This window comes from Carcharhinus amblyrhynchos, chromosome 26 (assembly GCF_965287045.1).
Source record: "Carcharhinus amblyrhynchos chromosome 26, sCarAmb.v2.hapA, whole genome shotgun sequence".
NCBI classification, from domain to species: domain Eukaryota; kingdom Metazoa; phylum Chordata; class Chondrichthyes; order Carcharhiniformes; family Carcharhinidae; genus Carcharhinus; species Carcharhinus amblyrhynchos.
Genome location: NC_137349.1, coordinates 38,715,069 through 38,738,085, shown reverse-complemented (window position 1 = coordinate 38,738,085; position 23,017 = coordinate 38,715,069). Strand labels below are relative to the sequence as shown.

Sequence of the window (23,017 nt, the reverse complement as noted above, 5' to 3'; positions counted from 1 at the left end):
ATTTTCACAGTCACTTCAGTGCAGTGTTAATGGAAGCCGACTTGTGACACTAATAAATAAACTTTAACCTTTGGTTCACCATCCCAGACACTATCACCTCAATGGGACCAGTTAGTGGTGAGGCTTCTGGGTGAGCACGACCCATCTGATAACGTACATCAGGTGGAGGCGGGAACGTCTGTGACCTCTGCAACACGGGGGGGCCTGCTGAATTTTTACCTGGTCCTTTACTGGAGTAACCGCGCCTTTGGTACGCCAATCGACAGGTGCGTTACTCAGATCATCATCATTTCCTTTATCTTCAACAAATTCAATATCTTCATCAATGGCTTCTTCAGTTGATTTAACAGCTTCGAATGGGAGGGATCCAGTCATGCGTTCACTGAACTCTTTGTTGGTCTAGAAAGTCAAACACAGAGATATTGATGAATGAAGTGATTGGTTTTAAATGGAGAATGTGTAGGAGGAGAGTGGATAACATTACATGGCCACATTCTCACTGATGTTAGCAAAAAGAGAGATCAAACTAACAAGCATTGCTGACATGTCTAATGTTTGACTCAAATAACCACAGGAAAATGGGTTGTCCATTTCTGTACGTTCCAGGATAAAGGTGGGTGCAGAGTCTGAAGGTGATAAAGTATCTCTCTGGTCTAGGGCACCACAAACAAAGCTCGCCCATGATGATTGAATCTATTGATGTTTAACTGAACCATCCACATCAGGAAGCTCTCACATCCCATCACCAACCTGGTCTTAATTCCCGCTCAAAACACAGGCTGAAGTTGGTACAGAATTAGCCTCAGGACCCTTGGATTTCGGGGAGAAAGTTGGGCAGCATTCCCATTTCTGTTATTGATGGGGAAGTAGCTGTTACCCAAAGATCAGATTTGGCTTTGATGCTCCCCGTGGTCGAATATCCTGTCCACAGGAATTGTTGAGTTTGACATCAAACCTGAGAAAATCTGATCTCCAATCAGTTATTGCCTTTTTTGGGAGTGGGGAAGGTGCGATTTTGAACTGGGATCCAACATTTCACCTTCAGACTTTATTATTTCACATTCACAATCCAATTTGTCTCATCAATTTCCCAATGATTTCAATGACAAGATCTGACATTGGAGTTGAAATTGCCATTGGTCCCAGTGTTGGGTTTTAGCCCATCCCTGCGGGAAGGTTAGGGCCAAGGGGAGATTAATGCAGCTGGTGTGTCAAACACTCAACACTATCCCAACACGTTTAAATTGTCACTTGGTTTGGTGCAGGTGAACCCATCCCTTGCTTTTTATTCAGAAAGTACAGCAGACACACGAGCGGTGTCCCAGCCCATGGTGCTGTCCATCTGGCAAGAGGAAAAATAATGAATTTAGATATTAAAATGGAAAGGAGAATCGATTTTAACAAAACATACCTTGGTGAGGGAGGTTGTTTATTAGGATGAGGCATTGGGATATCACTGACCAATCACAGCTCATCCAGTAATAGCGCCATAATAACGTGCAGTGTAGGTTGGTACCTGGGATTTTGATGTTGTGGCCATTTCGGAGACATGGATAGAGTAGGGACAGGAATGATTGTTGCAAGTACCGAGGTTTAGATGTTTCAGTAAGATCAGGGAAGGTGGTAAAAGAGGGGGAGGCGTGGCATTGTTAGTCAGGGACAGTATTACAGTGGCAGGAAGGACGTTTGATGAGGACCCGTCTGCTGAGGTAGTTTGGGCTGAGGTTAGAAACAGGAAAGGAGAGGTCACCCTGTTGGGAGTTTTCTATCGGCCTCCGAAAAGTTCCAGAGATGAAGAGGAAAGGATTGCAAAGATGGTTTTGGATAGAAGTGGAAGTAACAGGGTAGTTGTTATGGGGGATTTTAACTTTACAAATATTGACTGGAAAAGCTATAGTTCGAATACTTTAGAGGGGTCAGTTTTTGTCCAATGTCTGCAGGAGGGTTTCCTGACACAGTGTGTGGATAGGACAACAAGAGGTGAGGCTACATTGGATTTGGTACTGGGGAATGGACCAGGCCAGGTGTGAGATTTGCAGGTAGGTGAGCACTTTGGTGATAGTGACCACAATTCAGTTACGTTTACATTAGCGATAGAAAGAGGGCAAGAATTATAGCTGGGGAAAAGGAAATGATGATGCGATTAGGTGAGATTTAGGATGCATAGGATGTGGAAGGAAACTGCAGGGGATGGGCACAATTGAAATGTGGAGCTTGTTCAAGGAACAGCCACTGCATGTTCTTGATAAGTATGTACCTGTCAGACAGGGAGGAAGTGGTCGAGCGAGGGAACCGTGGTTTACTAAAGAAGTTGAATCTCTTGTGAAGAGGAAGAAGGAGACTTCTGTCAAGATGAGACGTGAAGGCTCAGTTAGGGCACTGGAGAGTTACAAGTTATGATGTGGGTATGCCGGTGTTGGACTGGCGTAAACACGGTAAAAAGTCTGACAACACCAGGTTTTAGTCCAACCTATTTATTTGATAATATACTCACAAGCTTTCGGGATTAGCCCCTTCGTCAGGTGAATGGAGAGTTCTGGCCTCAGACAGAGCATATAAAGCAGAGACAGTTTAGAGATTACTGATTAGAATGCGAATCCTTACACCTAACCTGCTGTTCAAGACCTGAAGTGGCTGATAATGTGAGTGGAAGGAGCACTGATCACAGTTTAAAGAGATGTGTATTGTCTCCAGACAGTATAGTGAGTGAGGTTTTGCAAACCCAGGCAAGTCACGGGGGTTACAGATAGTGCGACATGAACCCAAGATCCCTGTTCAGACCGTCCTCATGTGTGTGGAACTTGGCTATCAGTCTCTGTTCAGCGACTCTGCGCTGTCGTGTGTCATGAAGGCCGCCTTGGAGAATGCTTACCGGAAGGTCAGAGGCTGAATGCCCGTGACCACTGAAGGAAGGGAACAGTCTTGCCTGGTGACTGTCGAGCGATGTTCATTCATCCATTGTCGTAGCGTCTGCATGGTCTCCCCAGTGTACCATGCTTCAGGACATCCTTTCTTGCAACGTATCAGGTAGACAATGTTGGCCGAGTTGCAAGAGTATTTACCGTATACCTGGTGGATGGTATTCTCACGTGTGATGATGGTATCCATGTCGATGATCCGGCATGTCTTGCAGAGGTTGCTGTGGCAGGGTTGTGTGGTATTGTGGTCACTCACAAGCTTTCGGGGTTAGTCCCTTCGTCAGGTGAATGGAGGTGAATGGAGAACTCTCCATTCACCTGACGAAGGGACTAACCCCGAAAGCTTGTGAGTCTATTATCAAATAAATCGGTTGGACTAAAACCTGGTGTTGTCAGACTTTTTACTGTGTTTACGCCAGTCCAACGCCGGCATACCCACATCATAGCTGTAAGAAACGGAGGGTGGTGGTTGATGGGAAATGTCCATCCTGGAGTTCAATTACTAGTGGTATACCGCAGGGATCTGTTTTGGGGCCACTGCCGTTTGTCATTTTTATAAATGACCTGGATGAGGGTGTAGAAGGATGGGTTAGTAAATTTGCAATGACAATAAAGTTGGTGGAGTTGTGGACAGTGCGGAAGGATGTTGCGGGTTACAGAGGGACATAGATAAGCTGCAGAGCTGGGCTGAGAGGTGGCAAATGGAGTTTAATGTGGAAAAGTGTGAAGAGATACACTTTAGAAGGAGTAACAGGAATACAGAGTACTGGACTAATGGTAAGTTACTTGGTGGTGTGGATAAGCAGAGAGATCTTGGTGTCCATGTGCATAGATCCCTGAAAGTTGGCACCCAGGTTGATAGGGTTTTTAAGAAGGCGTACAGTGTGTTAGCTTTTATTGGTAGAGGGATTGAGTTTAGGAGCCATGAGGTCATGTTGCAGTTGTCAAAATCTCTGGTGTGGCCGCACTTGGAGTAGTGCGTACAGTTCTGGTCGCCGCATTATAAGGAGCATTGATATGGAAGCATTGGAAAGGGTGCAGAGGAGGTTTACCAGGATGTTGCCTGGTTTGGTGGGAAGGTCTTATGAGGAAAGGCTGAGGGACTTGAGGCTGTTTTTGTTAGAGAGAAGAAGGTGAAGAGGTGACTTAATAGAGGCATACAAGATGATCAGAGGGTTAGATAGGGTGGACAGTGAGAGCCTTTTTCCTCAGATGGAGATGGCTAACACGAGGGGACAAAGCTTTAAATTAAGGGGTGATAGATATCGGACAGATGTCAGAGGTAGGATGATATTGGAAGAGTGTAGGTTAGATGGGCTTTAGATTGGTTTCACAGGTCAGTACAACATCGAGGGGTGAAGGGCCTGTTGCACTGTCATGTTCTATGTTCTATAAATAATATTTAATTGAAATCCAAGTCTAGACATCTTATACACACCAGGTCTGCAAACACATTCGTTCCCATAGTAAATGTGTGTTTCCCCATTGAGTACTCCAGGTTGTGCTGTTTGATGTATCTCAGATTGTCCTCCCATATCTTTCTCCTGTGGATCTCTTCTTCCTGAGTAAAGACATTTATTCAGTCAGATTCTCACATCTTTCATGAGTAAAATTATACAATAGCTTTAAAAACCTGGTGTAAACGCTGGAGTAAAATTACATAAGGACATAAGAACATAAGAAATAGGAGCAGGAGTAGGCCATCTAGCCCTTCGAGCCTGCCCCGCCATTCAATAAGATCATGGCTGATCTGAAGTGGCTCAGTTCCACTTTCCCGCCTTCTCCCCATAACCCTTAAACCCGTCGCTTATCAAAAACCTATCTACCCGCGTCTTAAATATATTTAGCGAGGCAGCCTCCACCACTTCAACGGGCAGAGAATTCCAGAGATTCACCACCCTTTGAGTGAAGAAGTTCCTCCTCAACTCCGTTCTAAACCGCACCCCCCTTATCTTGAGGCTGTGCCCTCTAGTCCTACTGTCCTTTCTGAGCGGGAAGAGCCTCTCCACCTCTATCCTATCCATCCCATTCAACATCTTATATGTCTCAATGAGGTCTCCCCTCATTCTTCTAAACTCCAACGAGTACAAGCCTAGTTTATTCAGCCTCTCCTCACAGTTCAACCCCCTCAACTCCGGAATCAGCCTAGTAAACCTCCTCTGCACTCCCTCCAAGGCCAAAATATCCTTGCGTAAGTGCGGCGACCAAAACTGCACACAGTACTCCAGCTGCAGCCTCACCAGTGCCCTGTACAGCTGCAGCAAGACCTCCCTACTTTTATACTCAATCCCCCTCGCTATGAAGGCCAGCATCCCATTCGCCTTCCTGACCACCTGCTGCACCTGCAGGCTGGGTTTTTGCGACTCATGCACAAGGACCCCGAGGTCCCTCTGCACCGTCGCATGCTGCGGTTTTTCGCCATGTAAGTAATAGTCCTTCCTACCATTATTCCTACCAAAGTGGATAACCTCACACTTGCCAACATTAAATTCCATTTGCCAGTCCCTCGCCCATTTGCCCAGCCTATCTAGATCCTTCTGCAGACTTTCCACACCCTCCGCACAATTTGCCGTTCCACCAATCTTTGTGTCATCAGCAAATTTCGACACCATACACTCGGTTCCCTCCTCCAGATCATCTATATAAATGGTAAATAGCTGAGGCCCCAGCACCGACCCCTGGGGCACTCCACTAGTCACCAATCGCCAATCCGAATAGCACCCATTGACCCCCACTCTCTGCCTCCTATTTGACAGCCATTCCTCTATCCACGCTAACACCCTACCCCCAACTCCATGCCCCCTAACCTTCTGTAATAACCTCTTGTGCGGCAAAGTGATGCAAAGTGAGACACAAAGTGCCAGGAAATGACCGTCTCCCACAAGAGGGAATCTGACCGTCACTCCTTGACATGCAATGGCACTGAATGTCCCCTGATCAACGTCCTGGAGTTACCATTGACCAGAAATTCAACTCAATTAAATTAGATATCTTAATTCTGTGGCTGTAAGAGCAAGCCAGAGACTTAGAATCTTGTGGCATCTCTGACTCTGCAATGCCTGTCCACGACCTACAAGGCACAAGTCACGGGTATGATGGAATACCCTCCCCTTGCCTGAATGAGTGGAGTTCCAAAAACACTCAAGAATGTTGACACCATCCAGCACAAAGCAGCCCCGCTTGATTGGCACCACATCCACAAACATCATTGACGCACAGAGTGTACCATCTACAGCACACACTGGAGGAACTCACCAAGGCTTCTTAGCATCTTCCAAACCCACGACTGCTGCCATCTAGAAGGATAAGAGCAGCAGGGACATGGGAACACAACGACATGGATGTGGACAATTGGGGTTTGGGCAGTAATTGCTGATCTATACTCAGTGATGCCCACATCACATGAATGAAGAAAAAGGAAAAAAATGCAGTAATGTTTCTATCCTCTCATCCTCACTGGACAAGTTACTCATCCATCTTCACACACACATAAAAAAACCAGATTGAATACCTGTACTGGGAAACAGAGGGAAATAACAGAAGAATAAAGAGCTGAACAAGAACAATATTTTTATTCTGGATATTGGATTGTCAACAGAAAGTTGGATAATAGGGGAACAATAAAGCTCATATAGTTTACAGATGGGATTTGTCGTCTCTATGATTTTGGAGATGTATTCTGATTGGTGTGTGTGAGGACAATCTCAATATATTTAAAAATAATGATCCTTAATTTCTCAAGCTGTCTCTATGGTAACTAAAGCAGGAATCCAGTGAAACCCAAGAATTCTGAGTTACACCAACTCTCTGCTGTTTCACTGAGAGTTGATGCAGTCCTCGACTGGAGTTAGAGACTGGGAGAATTCCCATGGAATTTCAGGACCAATATCTTTTCAATTTCGCTTCACACACTCATTCCACCCAACTGTGAACTCATCTCTCCCACCTTGACTCCAAGTAAAAATTCTCAATAATTTACCAGTTGTGTGGAATCCCTTTCCCCTTGAGAGTGAGCTCAATGTTTGGAATAGGTTCCAGACTGGAACAAATCCCCCTTTTACCTTGGTGTACTGCTTCTCATGTTGCGATTTCCAGGTCTTCCAGTCTTCATCCAGTTTTGAATCAAATGTGTGGCCTGAGGCTGCAACCAGAATAGACAGCAACACACAGCCCAGAAACAGAGAGACCTTCATGCTGGACAATCTAATGGAGCAAAACCAATGGCATTAGACATGGAGTGGACAATATTCACACACTGATGGGAAAATAGCTGTGTGGGAAAATTATTCTGCCAATGTACAAATATTACCCTCCACAATCAACTTCCAATTGCTCTCACTGTTTTACATTTTAGCCTCACTGAGCAGAAAAAGATATTTCATGGTGATAATCTGTGGATTGGAATATTCCTGCAAAGAAGTTTGTTGAATTGTCTTGACGCATTAACACAAACGATCAAACATAGACATTCAAGTGACCAAAACTCTGTTGGATTGTTACGAAAATCAAACTGTCACTTTCCCTAAATGTCCTTTCTTATCTCAGCAACCATCTGAGTCTCGTCTATATGTGACTCCCGTCCACAGTCTGGTGGTTTATTAATTACCCTCTGAGTTGCCCCTTCAGCCTCTCTGCTGGATGAGAGAAACTGGGGGAGGGGAAGAAACGGCTGCCTTATCAGCAACAGCTACATTCCAACAATAAAATTGAAAAGGCCCCCACCAGAGCAGAGAATAGCGTTCTCTGAACATGGAGTTAACATCCAAATAAGTATTAGGATCATAGAAAAACTACAGCACAATACAGGCCCTTCGGCCCATAAAGTTGTGCTGAACATGTCCCTACCTTAGAGATTACTAGACTTACCTATAACCCTGTATCTTACTAAGTTCCATGTACTTAATTCAAAGTCCCTTAAAAAGCCCTATCGAATCCACCTCCACCACCGTTGCAGGCAGCCCATTCCTCGCACACCCACCACTCTCTGGGTGAAAAACTTACCCCTGATGTCTCCTCTGTACCTACTCCCCAGCACCTTAAACCTGTGTCCTCTTGTGGCAGCCATTCCAGCCCTGGGAAAAAGCCTCTGACTATCCACTTGATCAATACTTCTCAACATCTGATACACCTCTATCAGCTCATCCCTCATCCTTCGTCTCTCCAAGGAGAAAAGACCGAGTTCCCTCAACCTATCCTCATAAGGCATGCCACCCAATCCAGGCAACATCCTTGTAAATCCCCTCTGCACCCTTTCTATGGCTTCCACGTCCTTCCTGTAATGAGGCGACCAGGACTGAGCACAGTACTCCAAGTGGGGTCTGACCAGGGTCCTATATAGCTGCAACATTATCTCTCGATTCCTAAACTCAATTCCTCGATTGCTGAAGGCCAGTACACCATACGCCTTCTTAACCACAGCTTCAACCTGTACAGCTGCTTTGAGCGTCCTATGAACTCGGACCCCAAGATCTTCCTGATCTTCTACACTGCCAAGAGTCCTACCATTAATATTATATTCTGCCATCCTATCTGACCTGCCAAAATGAACCACTTCAACTTATCTGGGTTGAAATCCATCTGCAACTTCTCCGCCCAGTCTTACATCCTATCAATGTCTCGTTGCAACTTCTGACATTCCTCCACACTATCCACAACACCTCCAACCTTTATGTCATCAGCAAACTTACCAACCCATCCCTCCACTTCCTCATCTGGGTCATTTATAAAAATCACAAAGAGTAAGGGTCCCAGGACAGATCCCTGAGGCACTCCACTGGTGACCGACCTCCAAGCAGAATATGACCCATCTATAACCACTCTTTGCCTTCTGTGTGCAAGTCAGTTCTGGATCCACAAAGCAATGTCCCCTTGGATCCCATGCCCCCTTACTTTCTCAATAAGCCTTGCATGGGGCACCTTATCAAGTGCCTTGCTGAAGTCCATATATACTGCATCTACTGCTCTTCCTTCATCAGTGTGTTGAGTCACATCTTCAAAAAATTCAATCAGTTTGGTAAGGCGTGATCTGCCTTTGACAAAGGCGTGCTGACTATCCTTAATCATATTATACCTCTCCAAATGTTCATAAATCCTGCCTCTCAGGATCTTCTTATATTGGTAATCACTGGGAACAAAGACCTCCTCTCCCTCCCCATCATAGCTCCAGGGAACAGCAGAAGGGAACATCAGCCTCTGAGAACTAGACTGTGATATTTCATGGTAAATGTATCACAATTAGGCGATGCTGATTGTTGTCATTTTCATACAGACTGACACACACACACACACACACACACACACACATTCTAAACAATAATTACACTCACTGTGCACAGAGTGACAGTGGGGGTTAGTCTCACACAGCCAAAGGGAAAGGTGACTGGGCAACAAAAGAAATGAACAAAAGATCTGGTGAGATATCATTCAATCTCACCTGCCTTCCAGTCTATCACAGACCTGCCTTTTGTCCTGGTCCAACTTGTCCCTTGTTTAAATCCTGTTACACCTCTGACTTTCCCCAGTTCTGATGAAAGGTCATTCAGCTGAAACATTAACTCTGTTTCTCTCTTCACAGACACTGCCCGACCCGCTGAGTGTTTCCAGCGTTTTCCATTTTTATTTCAGATTGCCAGCATCGGCAGGATTTTGCTTTTATACAAAAGGTTGGAGTTTGGGTGAATGAGGTTTCAAAAAAAGCCAAGTGTTCATTTCAACAAGGCGAGAACTGAGAAACTGAGTTGTTAAAATTGGATAAAACCTTGGATAACCCACACTTGGAGTTCTGAAATCCACATCATTAAAAGGATGACATCAGATTCCATTGGATAACATCGAACATACAACTCAGAAACAGGCCATTCATCACATCCAACCCAATCTAGTGTTCATCTTCAACTCCAGTCTCCTCCCATCTTTCTTCATCTAAATCTATCAATTCAACTCTCGATTCCTTCTCCCTTATATCTTTGTCTCATTTCTCCTTATACATTGTGAGACAATTCACTTCAACCAATCCATGGGGTAGTGAGCTCCATACCCTCACCAATCTTTGAATACAGAAGTTTTATCAGAATCCTCGATTGGATTTCTTGATGACATTCTTATCTGGCGCCTAGTTTTCCTCTTCCCCATAAGGGGAAACATTCTCTCTATCGCTGTGTCAAAAACTTGAATCATTTTAAACATCTCCTTTTGATCATCCTTCTTTCTTCCAGAGTAGAGCCAATTTATTTTTCCCTGACATACCCTCGCATTTCTGGTATCTCTTGTAAATCTTCTCTGTACCCTCATCACCGCCTCTGTTTCTTTGTTTATTGTGACCAGAACTTTATTCCATCCTTTAAGTCCAGCCTAACAAAGGATTGATGCAGATTTCCCCTCACTTTCCAAAGTTTCAATTCTTTCCCTTCCTAATCTGTGCATATTTTAGTGATTGATTTGTTAAAGAGGGTGCTTGTTCCCGCAGCTTAACTCATTTTTAAAAGACGTAACTCTCATTTTATGTTTAACGATCATTTTAGATTTCTCTTCCCTCATTCCAATTACACTTTTCAATGTTCTCCCTGACTTTATCCTTTCCGATGATCTCTCTCCTCTTTTGTTTTTATTGTATTTGTTTTGATTTCTTATCAATCCCTCTCCTCAATCTGACCCGTTTCAATGTGGACAGAGTGGAGAAATTGCAACAAATATTGATTTGGATGATAATACGGAGAGGTTTCAACCAGTGAAGATGTTGCAGGGTCTCGTCTCCAGAGAACAGAAAACCGAGAGGTGACTTAACAGATACTTCAAGATTATGAAACGGTTTGATAACTGAGACAGAAATATAGATATAAGATTGTCACTGACTATTTCAATGGGGAATTCTGTAGAAACCTCTTTACCTACAGAGTGGTTAGAATAGAAGTTTGACATTTCCAAGTGCTCCTCAATTTAGTTTCCATTTTCATTTATTTTTTACAAATTTGCTGTTCTGCTTCCTGGCCATTAACCTTTCACTTTGATTTCTTTGTTGAAAAATAAAACCCTCCTAATGCTCTCTTGCTGCCAATTTATAGTGTTCACCATTGAACAGGAGCTGCACTGGAGTAGCCCTATCAACACTCTGGTTATACATGCAGTAAAAAGTCTGACAACACCAGGTTTTAGTCCAAACTATTTATTTGATAATATACTCACAAGCTTTCGGGGTTAGCCCCTTCGTCAGGTGAATGGAGCGAAGGGGCTAACCCCGAAAGCTTGTGAGTATAGTATCAAATAAATAGGTTGGACTAAAACCTGGTGGTGTCAGATATTTTACTATACATGCAGGCCAGAGGCTGGGTATTCCGAGACAAGTGTCTCACCTCCGGACCATTCAGAAACTCTCCAAAATCTACAAGCTTCAAGTCAGGAGTGTGACGGAATAATCACCACTCATCTGGAAACTGCAGCCACAACAACACAACACCATCCAGGATACAGCATTTCACTGGATTGGTGCTCCTACTATTAGACTCAGTTTCTCCTGTACTGTCTACCACGCTGCAGCTGCAGTATGTGCGATCTACAGGATCTACTGGAGCAAATTAACAAGGTTATTCCTTCCCTTACAATCTCTACCAGCAAGAAGGACAAGAGCAGCAGTGGCTTGGAATCAAGCTCACCTCCACATTCCCCTCCCAGTCACACCCCATCCTCACTTGGACATATATTGCTGCTCTCTCGTCATTGCCTTGGGAGTTCCTACCTCAGAGTATTGTGGGAGCACCTTCACCACAAGGACGGCAGCAGTTTAAATAGAAGGTTCCCCACCATCTTCTCAAGGCAGTTAGGGATGGGCAAGAAACGTTGGCCTTACCAGAACTGGACACATCCTGAAAATAACTCATACAAAATAGCACAGAGGAGGAGAAACTCATCCACCTGATGATTTGAAAGAAAAAAACTGAACCAATTCTCCAAAATCCTAAAACTGATGCATTTGTATCCATTCTGTCTGGACGTATACACACACAGAGCAGAGTGAAACAAGCACATTCCACCTCATTAATCAATATACACTAAAAAGGAGTGAGACAAACTCACCTTGGAGTGATCCTCTGAACAGCTCCACTGAACGGCGGTGGATAGACTCCCACATTATATACACACACAGCCTTCCACAAGCCATCCCTTCAGACCTATGGCAACACCTTTGATTGAGAAATGGGAGATAAGGGGTGAAGTGAGATTGTCTCACGTCTCTCTGAGTGCTGCTGAAGAATCAAATTCTTTTTTTGCAAGAGTACAAGAATATTGTTTTGAAATGTTATCTCCTCTCATCAATTTCTTATCCATCTAATTTGATGTCACCACCACTAAGTGCAACAGCATTTCGACACAATTCGGGGTGTGAAGAGATTTGGAGAGTTGCTGATATCAGATCACATGTCCATTGCCCTTGCTGTGCTCTGCATGGGTGTTGCTGAGATCAAGATGATAAAATGTGAGTGAGCTGAGTGTGTGTTCCAGCTCTGGCCCACTCTCTACACAACAGGATGGAGAATCTTCTCAGTGTGAAGATGGGACTTTGTCTCCACATTGACTGTGTGCTGGTCACTCAGAAGAATATAAGAAATAGGAGCAGGAGTCGGCCATCTAGCCCCTCCAGCCTGCCCCGCCATTCAATAAGATCACGGCTGATTCAGTTCCACTTTCCCGCTTTCTCCCCATAACCATTAATTCCCTTATTGATCAGAAATCTATTGACCCGTGACTTAACACTCCGATTGATACTGTCATGGACAGATGAATTTGGGGCAGGCAGGTTGATGAGGATGAGGACAAATCAGGGGTGATTCTCCCAGCTCGAGCTGTGCAGCGGGCCGGGGGACATAAGCAAGTCCATTTAGCAGGCTCCCCACTGGGCACCAGGGCCTCCGTGCATCTCCTGACCCCCAGATTTCCAGGGGGTGTGTGGGTGAAAGCCATGGACACTCATCATCTCACTGTCTGCCTCCATCACACGGTTTAATTGCTGGAATAGCTCTGTGTCTCAGACAACCAATACCCCTGCAGCGAAAGAGAGGTGGGAAGAGATCAGCCACGATTTAGGATTGACCCACAGAGCAGGATCAGAGCCAACTTCTGCTCCTAATTCCTATGTTCCAATCAGGAGCAGGAGGAGAGGGAGTGACAAAGGCAGCCTCTCGCTGTTCAACACACAGAGGCCTCAGAGCCAGCAACAGGCAGCACCACAGGAGGAGCCTGGTCAGGATGAACCTACCCAGAGAAGACATCATAGGAATTCCAGGATTCCTGCTATCCCAGGAAACATCCTGGCAAACCCACACTGCACTCCCTCCATAGCAAGAACACCTTTCCTTAGATAAGGACACCAAAACTGTACATTCCAGCTGTGGCCTTACTAACATCCTATATAATTGCAGTAAAACATCCCTGTTCCTTTAATTCAAATCCTCTCGCTATGAAGGCCAACAGATTATTTGTCTTCTTTACTGCCGGCTGTATCTGCGCACTTACTTTCAGTGACTGATGCAGAAGGGCAGCAAGGTATCGCTGAGTATCACCTCTCTCAATTTACACCCATTCAAATAATGACCTGCCTTCCTAATATTGCTACCAAAATGAACAACACAGTCGCTGCTCCTTGAAAAAACTCCACATTTTGCACGTTCCCAGTCCCTGTAGTCTCCTAGTCCAACCGATGCTTCCTAATTCTCTCCTAATAGCCTCATAATTACCCTTCCCCCAGCTAAAACTACTGACCCGAGGTTCGTGCCTATCCCTTTCCATCACTAAGGTGAACGTAACCGAATTGTGGTCACTATCACCAAAATGCACACCAACTTCCAAGTCTAGCACCTGGTCTGGCTCAAAGATATTAAAAAGAGACAATTTGTGGCAATGTTGATTTATCACGTTTGAACAGAATGGACTGGGTTTTGTGCTCTCTACAGTAACACACATTCAATCCCAGCAAAGCTGACGAGAGTCAAACCTAATTGTATTTTCCTTCTCTGTGTCGTTACAGAGTTCTTCCAAATTTGGGGATAAGGTTCCTGACGTAGTTACAAATATTCAAAGAACAACCATTGAAAGAACAGGTCACTTGCTCCAGGCAAAAATTGTGAGGAAGATGGAATGACTTGTTTGCTCTCTGCACATTGAGAACATCAACATGAACATGCCTTAGAGATTTCTGATTCTGCAACAAAACTGCTGCTGCAAGACCTGGAGAAATCAAGTTTTACAATTCAGGCAACTTCGCAACATTCTGAACATTAGTTCACTGAGTTTGTTATAACCGCTGACCGAAATTTCTCCATTTCTACTGCCAGTTCTCTATTTCTATTCTTCTGATCTTTCTATAACTGTTACACTTTCTGCCCATTCCCCGTTTAGGGTAAAATTCCCTGGAGTTTCTCCCAGCGGAATCAGTAATGTAATGGTGCTGGAGCGGGAGAGTGCCTGAGGAAATGATTCCCACTTGTGTGAAGGGATGAGAGGATTTAGTTCTGAGAAAAGACTTGGAGACTTCATCAGCACAAACAGGGTCAAGGGAATTCATAGAAATCATAGAAACTCTACAGTACGGAAAGTGGCCATTTGGCCCATCGAGTCTGTACCAACCACAATCCCACCCAGGCCCTACTCCCATATCCCTACATATTTACCCACTGATCTACGCATCTCAGGACACTAAGGGTAACTTTTAGCATGGCCAATCAACCTAACCCGCACATCTTTGGACTGTGGGAGGAAACCGGAGTACCCAGAGGAAACCCACGCAGACACGAGGAGAATGTGCAAACTCCACACAGATAGTCACCCAAGCCCACACTCCAGTGACCCAAACTCCACACAGAAATGGAGACAATCTATTGATTTGAGTGAGGAATGAGTGAGGGAGTAGGAGGCAGACAGTGGGGATAATCAGTCTGTGCTCCAATTGGCAGAATGTGGCTCGTGGTTTCTCCCAGGGATCTGTATTGGGGCCTCAGCTTTTCATTCCATTGATAAATGACTGAGATGAAGGAATAGAGAGTCAGAAATCCAAGTTTCCTGTTGGGACTCAGTGAATTGACAGATTAGGTTGGGATGGGAACAGAATGTTGTCATTGGACATTGATAGATGCAATAAAGTGGAGAAAGTTTGGTTCATGTTCATAATCATTGTCAAAATAATGATGGAGAGAGCATGGAACATTTTACCAAAAATAATGGTGACAGTAAAACTGATAATTGCTCTGAAAAAGAAATGAGGTTGCTGCTTGTGAAAATATAATTTTAGCTCACCTTATCTTTCCACATCAGGAAGTGTGTTCGGTTCTCCCTAGTTAACGCAGCCAGAATTGTTTGTGAAATGATTCCAGTGTGTCATCCTCCTCTCTAACCAATCATTCATTCCATGGATCCTTCGTTGTCTGTGTAGGAACATGGGAACAGGAGGAAGTTATAGAATCCCTACAGTGCAGAAGGAGGCCTTTGTCACTGACTCTCTGACACAGCATCTTATCTCAGCCTATCCCTGTAACCCCACATATTGACTCCATTCATCCCCCTAACCAACACATCTTGGCAAACAAAGGGGCAATTTATCCTGGCCAATCCACCTAACCCACACATCTTTGGACTGTGGGAGGAAACCGGAGCCCCCAGCCAAAACCCATGCAGACATGAGGAGAATGTACAAACTCCACACAGACAGTGACCCGAGGCCAGTCATGAACTGGGTCTCTGGTGTTGGGAGGCAGCGGTGTTAACCATTGTGCCACTGTGCCAGCCCATTTCGCGAGACTGTGGCTGATCTGTGACCAAAATCCAATGCCTTTTCAAAATGCCGGCAGTGTGGGACGGATTCAACGGGAAAGCCCATCGACACTGGTGGGACGCTTCCCTCCACCGGGAAACATGTCATGGGGGAGGGGGGTGGAATCAGCCCATTAGTTGAGATCTTCAGATGATAAAAATCCATCAAACCCAGATTTAAAATGAACAATTTATTTCACATTAATGGCTGTTTGAGGAAGAGAGTGCAAAGTTCCAGCACACTTTGTGTGGCAAAGGATTTCAAAATTACACTCCTGAAACATCTGAATCTAAATTTAAATGATGGGCCGTGGTCTCAACTCCCGAACCAAAGGAACTGGCTTTTCTCCAGCTCTTGACCTGTTCCCCATCTTCAAAACTTTGGTGAGAATTGTTTCAGCAAAACAATCGCACACAGTAATCCTTGGTGACCACGTGTGACTCTGCTCAATCTCCAGCCCACTCACTCCAAGGCCTATATCCTAATGTGTGGTCCCTAGAACCACTCACAATATTCCAGGGATGTTCTAACTGAGACCTTCTTTAACTGACACACGCCTCCTGCACCCTGAATTCTAGTCCACTTGTTAGACAGACCACCATTCCAGTCCCTTTGCGATTATTTCCTGCACCTGTTGTGGTGAAACCAAATACCTCAGAGACTCAGCTACCCATTGGCACAACGGTGGAGGAAGCTCGACACCTGACTGTTTCACCCATTGGGTGCACACACTGCATGGAATCAGAGAGTCCTTACAGTGCAGGAGAGGCCATTCAGCCGGTTGAGTCTGGACTGACTCTCTGACAGGCCTTCTCCCCTATCCTAACCCCATACCTTTCCCATCCGTCTAACAAACACGATTGCGTGCTGACTGAGAATGAAGAGACTCGGGGCGTGATCTTACCGATGGGTCACGCCTGCTGTAGCGAGGATGGAGAACTTTAGCTCGGCCAAATCTCTGTTTACTGCAGTGAGAGCAGAAAGTCCCACCGGTGTGAATGGCTGTAAGATTCCTGCCTGAATCTAAATCTTTTGCCTCCTTAATATCTAACACAGCAACGCAGAATCGCTGAGCAGGAACTGATAGCCGAGTTCCGCACACATGAGGACGGCCTCAACCGGCATCTTGCGTTCATGTCACATGATCTGTAACTCCCAAGACTTGCAATATCTCACTAACTGTCCTTGTTTGAGACAATCCACATCTGTGCTTCACCCTGTCTCCACTCACAGACTTGATTTCCTGTTAAGACTCACATTCCAACCATTCTCTTGTCATTGAGTTTGTGTCTAGATTTGACCTGTTTGTGAACCCAACACTTCACATACCTGATGAAGGGGCAACGCCCAGAAAGCTCATGCTACCAAATAAACCTGTTGCACTTTAACCTGGTGTTGTGAGATTACTTACTGTGCCCACACCAGTCCAACGCCAGCAATTCCACATTATAAGAAAGCTAGAACAGGAAGTAGGCGAGCAGGGGGAGTTGCACTTTCGATGAGGGAAAACATCACAGCCGGACTGAGAGGGGATATATCCGAGGGTTCGGCCACTGAGTCTATATGGGTAGAACTGAGAAATAAGAAGGGGGAAATCACTTTGATGGGGTTGTACTATAGGCCCCCTGACAGGGTTGTACTATAGGTCAGTGGGAAATTGAGGAGCAAATATGTAAGGAGATTACAGATAACTCCAAGAGAAATAGGGTGGCAACAGTAGGGGATTTTAACTTTCCCAACATTAACTGGGACTGCCACAGTATTCGAGGATTGGATGGAGGGAAATTTGTTGAATGTAATCAGGAGGAATTTCTCATTCAATATGTGGATGGCCCGACTAGAGAGGGGGCAAAACTTGACCTCCTCTTGGGAAATAAGGAAGGGCAGGTGACAGACGTGTTAGTGAGGGGTCACTTTGGGACCAGTGACCATAATTCCATCAGTTTTAAGATAGGAATGGAGAATGATAGGTCTGGCCCAAAAGTTAAAATTCTAAATTGGGACAAGGCCAATTTTGATGGAATCAGGCAGGAACTGCCAAACATAAACTGGGGGAGTCTGTGGGGAGACAAAGGGATGTCTGGTAAGTGGCAGGTTTTCAACAGTGTCTTAATCAGGGAACAGAGTAAATACATCCCTCTTAGAGTGAAGGGCAAGGCTGGTAGAAGTAGGGAACTCTGGATAACTTGGGATAGTGAGGCCCTGGTCAAGAAGAAAAAGGAAGCACATGACATGCATAGGCAGCTGGGGTCAAGTGAATCCCTTGAAGAGTGTAGGGGGTGTAGGAATAGAGTTAAGGGAGAAATCAGGAGGGCAAAAAGGGGACATGAGATTGTTTTGGCAGATAAGGCAAAGGAGAATCCAAAGAGATTCCACAAATACATAAAGGGCAAAAGAGTAACTAGAGAGAGATTAGGGTCTCTTAAGAATCAACAAGGTCATCTATGTGCGGATCCACAAGAAATGGGTGAGGTCCTAAATGAATATTTCTCATCAGTATTTACTGTTGAAAAATGCGTAGATGTTAAGGAACTTGGGGAAATAAATAGTAATATCTTGAGGAGTCTACATATTACAGAGAAGGACATGCTGGAAGTCTTAAAGCGCATCAAGGTAGATAAATCCCCAGGACCTGATGAAGTGTATCCCAGGACATTGTGGGAGGATGGGAGGAAATTGTGGGTCCCCGAGCTGAGATATTTCAATCATCGATAGTCACGGGTGCGGTGACTGAAGATTGGAGGGTGGCAAATGTTGTGCCTTTGTTTAAAAAGAGTTGCAGGGAAAAGCCTGCGAACTACAGGCTGGTGAGCCTTGCATCTGTGGTGGGTAAGTTGTTGGAAGGTATTTTGAGTGACAGGATTTACAGGCATTCAGAGATTCAAGGACTGATTAGGGACAGTCAGCATGGCTTTGTGAGTGGAAAATTATGACTCACAAATTTGATTGAGTTTTTTGAAGGGGTAACCAAGAAGGTAGATGAGGGCAGTGCAGTTGATGTTGTCCACATGGACTTTAGCAAGGCCTTTGACAAGGTACCACATGGTAGGTTGTTGCATAAGATTAAATCTCATGGGATCCAGGGTGAGGTAGCTCAATAGATACAAAACTGGCTTGATGACAAAAGCCAGAGGGTGTTTGCAGAGAGTTGTTTTCAAACTGGAGACCTGTGACCAGCGGTATGCCTCAGGGATCAGTGGTGGGTCTACTATTATTTGTGATTTATATCAATGATTTGGATGAGAATGTCGGAGGCATATAGAACATAGAACATAGAACATTACAGCGCAGAACAGGCCCTTCGGCGTTGCGCCGACCAGTTAAAGAACAATGACCCTCTAACCTAAACCAATCCCTTTTCATCCATAAACCTATCCACGGATCTCTTAAACGCCCCCAAACTAGGCGCATTTACAACTGCAGCAGGCAGGGCATTCCAATCCCTCACCACCCTCTGGGTAAAGAACCTACCCCTGACATCCGTCCTATAACTACCTCCCCTTAATTTAAAGCCATGCCCCCTCATGCTAGCTTTCTCCATCCGAGGAAAAAGGCTATCACTGTCCACCCTATCTAAACCTCTAATCATCTTATATGTTTCAATGAGATCCCCTCTTAGCCACCTTCTTTCTAGCGAAAACAACCCCAAATCCCTCAGCCTCTCCTCATAGGACCTCCCCTCTATACCAGGCAACATCCTGGTAAACCTCCTCTGCACCCTCTCCAAAGCCTCCACATCCTTCCTATAATGTGGGGACCAGAACTGCACACAGTACTCCAAGTGCTGCCGCACCAGAGTTCTGTACAGTTGCAACATGACGCTGCGACTCCTAAATTCAATCCCCCTACCAATAAACGCCAAGACACCGTATGCCTTCTTAACAACCTTATCTACTTGATTCCCTACTTTCAGGGATCTATGTACACATACACCTAGATCCCTCTGTTCATCCACACTATTCAGAGTCCTCCCGTTAGCCCTATACTCGACACATCTGTTATTCCTGCCAAAGTGAATTACATGGTTAGTAAGTTTGCAGATGACACCAAGATTGGTGGCATAGTGGACAGTTATCTCTAATTCTAATGGGATCTTGATCAATTGGGCCAGTGGGGCGGACAAATGGCAGATGGAGTTTAATTTAGATAAATGCGAGGTGATGCATTTTGGTAGATTGAACCAGGGCAGGACTTACTCAGTTAATGGTAGGGCTCTGGGAGAGATACAGAACAAAGAACGAAGAACAAAGAACAGCACAGCACAGGAAACAGGCCCTTTGGCCCTACAAGCCCACGCTGCCCATTTTAACACTCAGTGAGTGCCTTATTCCAATCCTCCTTCTACCTACGACTTTTGTCTACATCTCGTGGACTCCACAATAAAGGGGGTGCAAATTTAGGGAATTATATGTGTGCCAGATTAAGGGAGGTCCAATTTAGGGACAATCTATTTACACCAATCAGCCTAAAAGCATGTTTTTGGGGTGTGGGAGGAAACCGGAGCACCCGGAGAAAACCCACACAAGCATGGGGAGAATGTGCAAACTCCCGCAGATGTTGACCCAAGTCGGAGATCCGACCCCGGTCCCTGTATCTGCACAGCAAACAGTGATAGTCACCGAGCTGTCGTGTTGCCCGTCAGTTGGTCCAGTTTAAACGTACACTAACGACGTGAAGCACTAGGCAACTCTCGAAGCAACATCCAAGAGCAGCCCTCGCACGACCCACCGCGTGTATGCCCCTTGTTGGACAACAAGGCGGACCCAATCACCTGTGGATGTAAAAAGAGACATCAATAAACATACACAGCCTTTACAGACATTAACGGAAGATCCCCAATAGCTTCAACATAAGGGACAGGTGAGCCTTAAAATTTGTTGGACGGCCGATAGGAATCTATTAGTTCCCAGGAACGTCCTGAGGCTCTTGATCTTCAACTAGAACATTCTTTTGTATCCCTCCATCTCCAGTTTGCTCATGTACCTATCTAGGTAAGTCTTAACTTAGGTAAGAACAAAGAGGGGTACAGGTTCATAGCTCTGTGAAAGTGGAGTCACAGGTGGACAGAGTGGTGAAGAAGGCATTCAGCAAGCTTGGTTTCATTGGTCAGAACACTGAATACAGGAGTTGGGACGTCTTGTTGAAGTTGTACAACACATTGGTAAGGCCACACTTGGAATAGTGTGTACAGTTCTGGTCACCCTATTATAGAAAGGATATTATTAAACTAGAAAGTGTGCAGAAGTGATTTACTGAGATGCTACCAGGGCTTGATGGTTTAAGTTATAAGGAGAGGTTTGTTAGAGTGGGATATTTTTCTTTGGAGCAAAGAAGGCTGAGGACTGATCTTATAGAGGTGTATAAAATGATGAGGGACATCGATCAGCTAGATACTCAATATCTTTTCCCAAAGATAGGGGAGTCTAAAACTACAGGGCATAAGTTTAAAGTGAGAAGGGAGAGATACATAAATGTCCAAAGGGGTTATCATTTCACACAGAGGGTGGTGAGTGAGTATCTGGAACAATCTGCCAGAGGTTGTAGTAGAGGCGGGTACAATTTTGTTTTTTAAAAAGCGTTTAGACGATCACATGGGTAAGATGGGTATGAAGAGGTATGGGCCCAAATGCAGGCAATTGGGATGAGCTTAAGGTGGCGTTCACAAGCTGGGCCGAAGGGCCTGTTTCCATGCTGTAAACCTCTATGACTCTGATTCACAGCAATGGGGGCAGGGATGTCCCAAGGAGGCGGCACTCGGAGGATTGTTGGAGGCCACGGATCTGCTGAAGCTCAGTCACCCATTTTGGCCGGAATAACAGCAAAATGGACTGTCATTGAAATGGTAAAAGATTGCAGCATGCTGCTGTGCAGAGGGATCTGGGTGTCCTTGTGCAGGAATCCCAAGGAGCTGGTTTGTACGAGCAGCAGGTTATTAAGAAGGTAAATGGAATTTTGTCCATCATTGCTAGAGGGATGGAGTTTAAAAACAGCGAGATTATGTTGCAGCTGTATAAGGTGCTGGTGAGGCCACACCTGGAGCACTGTGTACAGTTTTGGTCTCCTTATTTGAGAAAGGATATACTGGCACTGGAGGGGGTGCAGAGGAGATTCACTAGGTTGATTCCGGAGTTGAGAGGGTTGGCTTACGAGGAGAGACTGAGTAGACAGGGGCTATACTCATTGGAGTTCAGAAGAATGAGGGGAGATCTTATAGGAACATCTAAGATTATGAAGGGAATAGAAAAGATAGAAGCAGGGAAGTTCTTTCCACTGGTGGGTGAAACTAGAACTAGGGGGAATGGCCTCAAAATCAGGGGAAGCAGATTTAGGACTGAGTTGAGGAGGAACTTCTTCACACAAAGGGTTGTGAATCTGTGGAATTCCCTGCTCAGTTGAGGCTCCCTCATTGAATGTTTTTAAGGCAAGGGTAGATAAATTTCTGAACTGTAAAGGAATTAAGGGTTATGGTGAGTGGGCGGGTAAGTGGAGCTGAGTCCATGAAAAGATCAGCCATGATCTTATTGAATGGCGGAGCAGGCTCGAGGGGCCAGATGGCCTACTCCTGCTCCTTGTTCTTATGCTCTTATGTCAGACGGAGGAGGCGATGTCACAGTGGTATTATTGCTGTACTATTAATCCAGAAACTCAGCTAAACCTCTGGGGACCCGGATTCGAATCATGTCACAGTAGATGGTGGAATTTGAATTCAATAAAACAAATCTGGAATGAAGAATCTACTGATGACCATGAAACCATTGTCGAAAAAACCCATCTGGTTCACGAATGTCCTTTAGGGAAGGAAATCTGCCGTCCTTACCCTGTCTGATCTACATCTGACTCCAGAGCCAGCAATGTGGCTGACTCTCAACTGCCCTTGGACACCTAGGAATGGGCAATAAATGCTGGCCAGTGATGCCTGTGTCTCCTGAATGAATAAAGAAACAGATGACCAGCCTCTGGATTTGGTCAGGCCTCAGGTGTTGCAGCCACAAAGGCAAAATCGGGAAACTATTGAAGAGAATGCTGAAGGGGAAAATGAATCTCTGCTTGGAGAGGCGAGGCTTGGTCAGCGAGAGTCAGCATGGCTTTGGCAGGAGAAGGTCACGCCCAACGAATGTGATGGAATTTTTCGAGTCGCTGACCGGGTGTCTCGATGGAGGGAGGGCAGCTGATGTGATTCGTACGGATTTCAGCAAAGCTTTTTGGCAAGGTCCCACGTGGGAGATTTATAAAGAAGGTAATAGCACAAGGGAGATGGGCGAGTTGGATCCTCAACTAACTTAGTGTCAGGAAACAGAGAGCA

At 45.2% G+C, this 23,017-nt stretch overlaps 1 protein-coding gene across 1 annotated transcript in view; it reads right to left on the bottom strand.

The window, feature by feature from the left end:
- The window catches only part of LOC145358887 (procathepsin L-like), a 28,366-nt gene extending 21,246 nt beyond the window's left edge, over positions 1–7,120 (bottom strand). The window contains exons 1-3 of the mRNA XM_080213262.1: positions 6,980–7,120; positions 4,357–4,479; positions 232–399 (exon numbers count right to left, since the gene is read on the bottom strand). Of these exons, the coding sequence (XP_080069388.1) occupies positions 232–399; positions 4,357–4,479; positions 6,980–7,111 (423 nt within the window). The 5' untranslated portion in view covers positions 7,112–7,120. The remainder of the gene's footprint in view (positions 1–231; positions 400–4,356; positions 4,480–6,979) is intronic.
- Between the last annotated feature and the right edge of the window lie 15,897 nt (positions 7,121–23,017).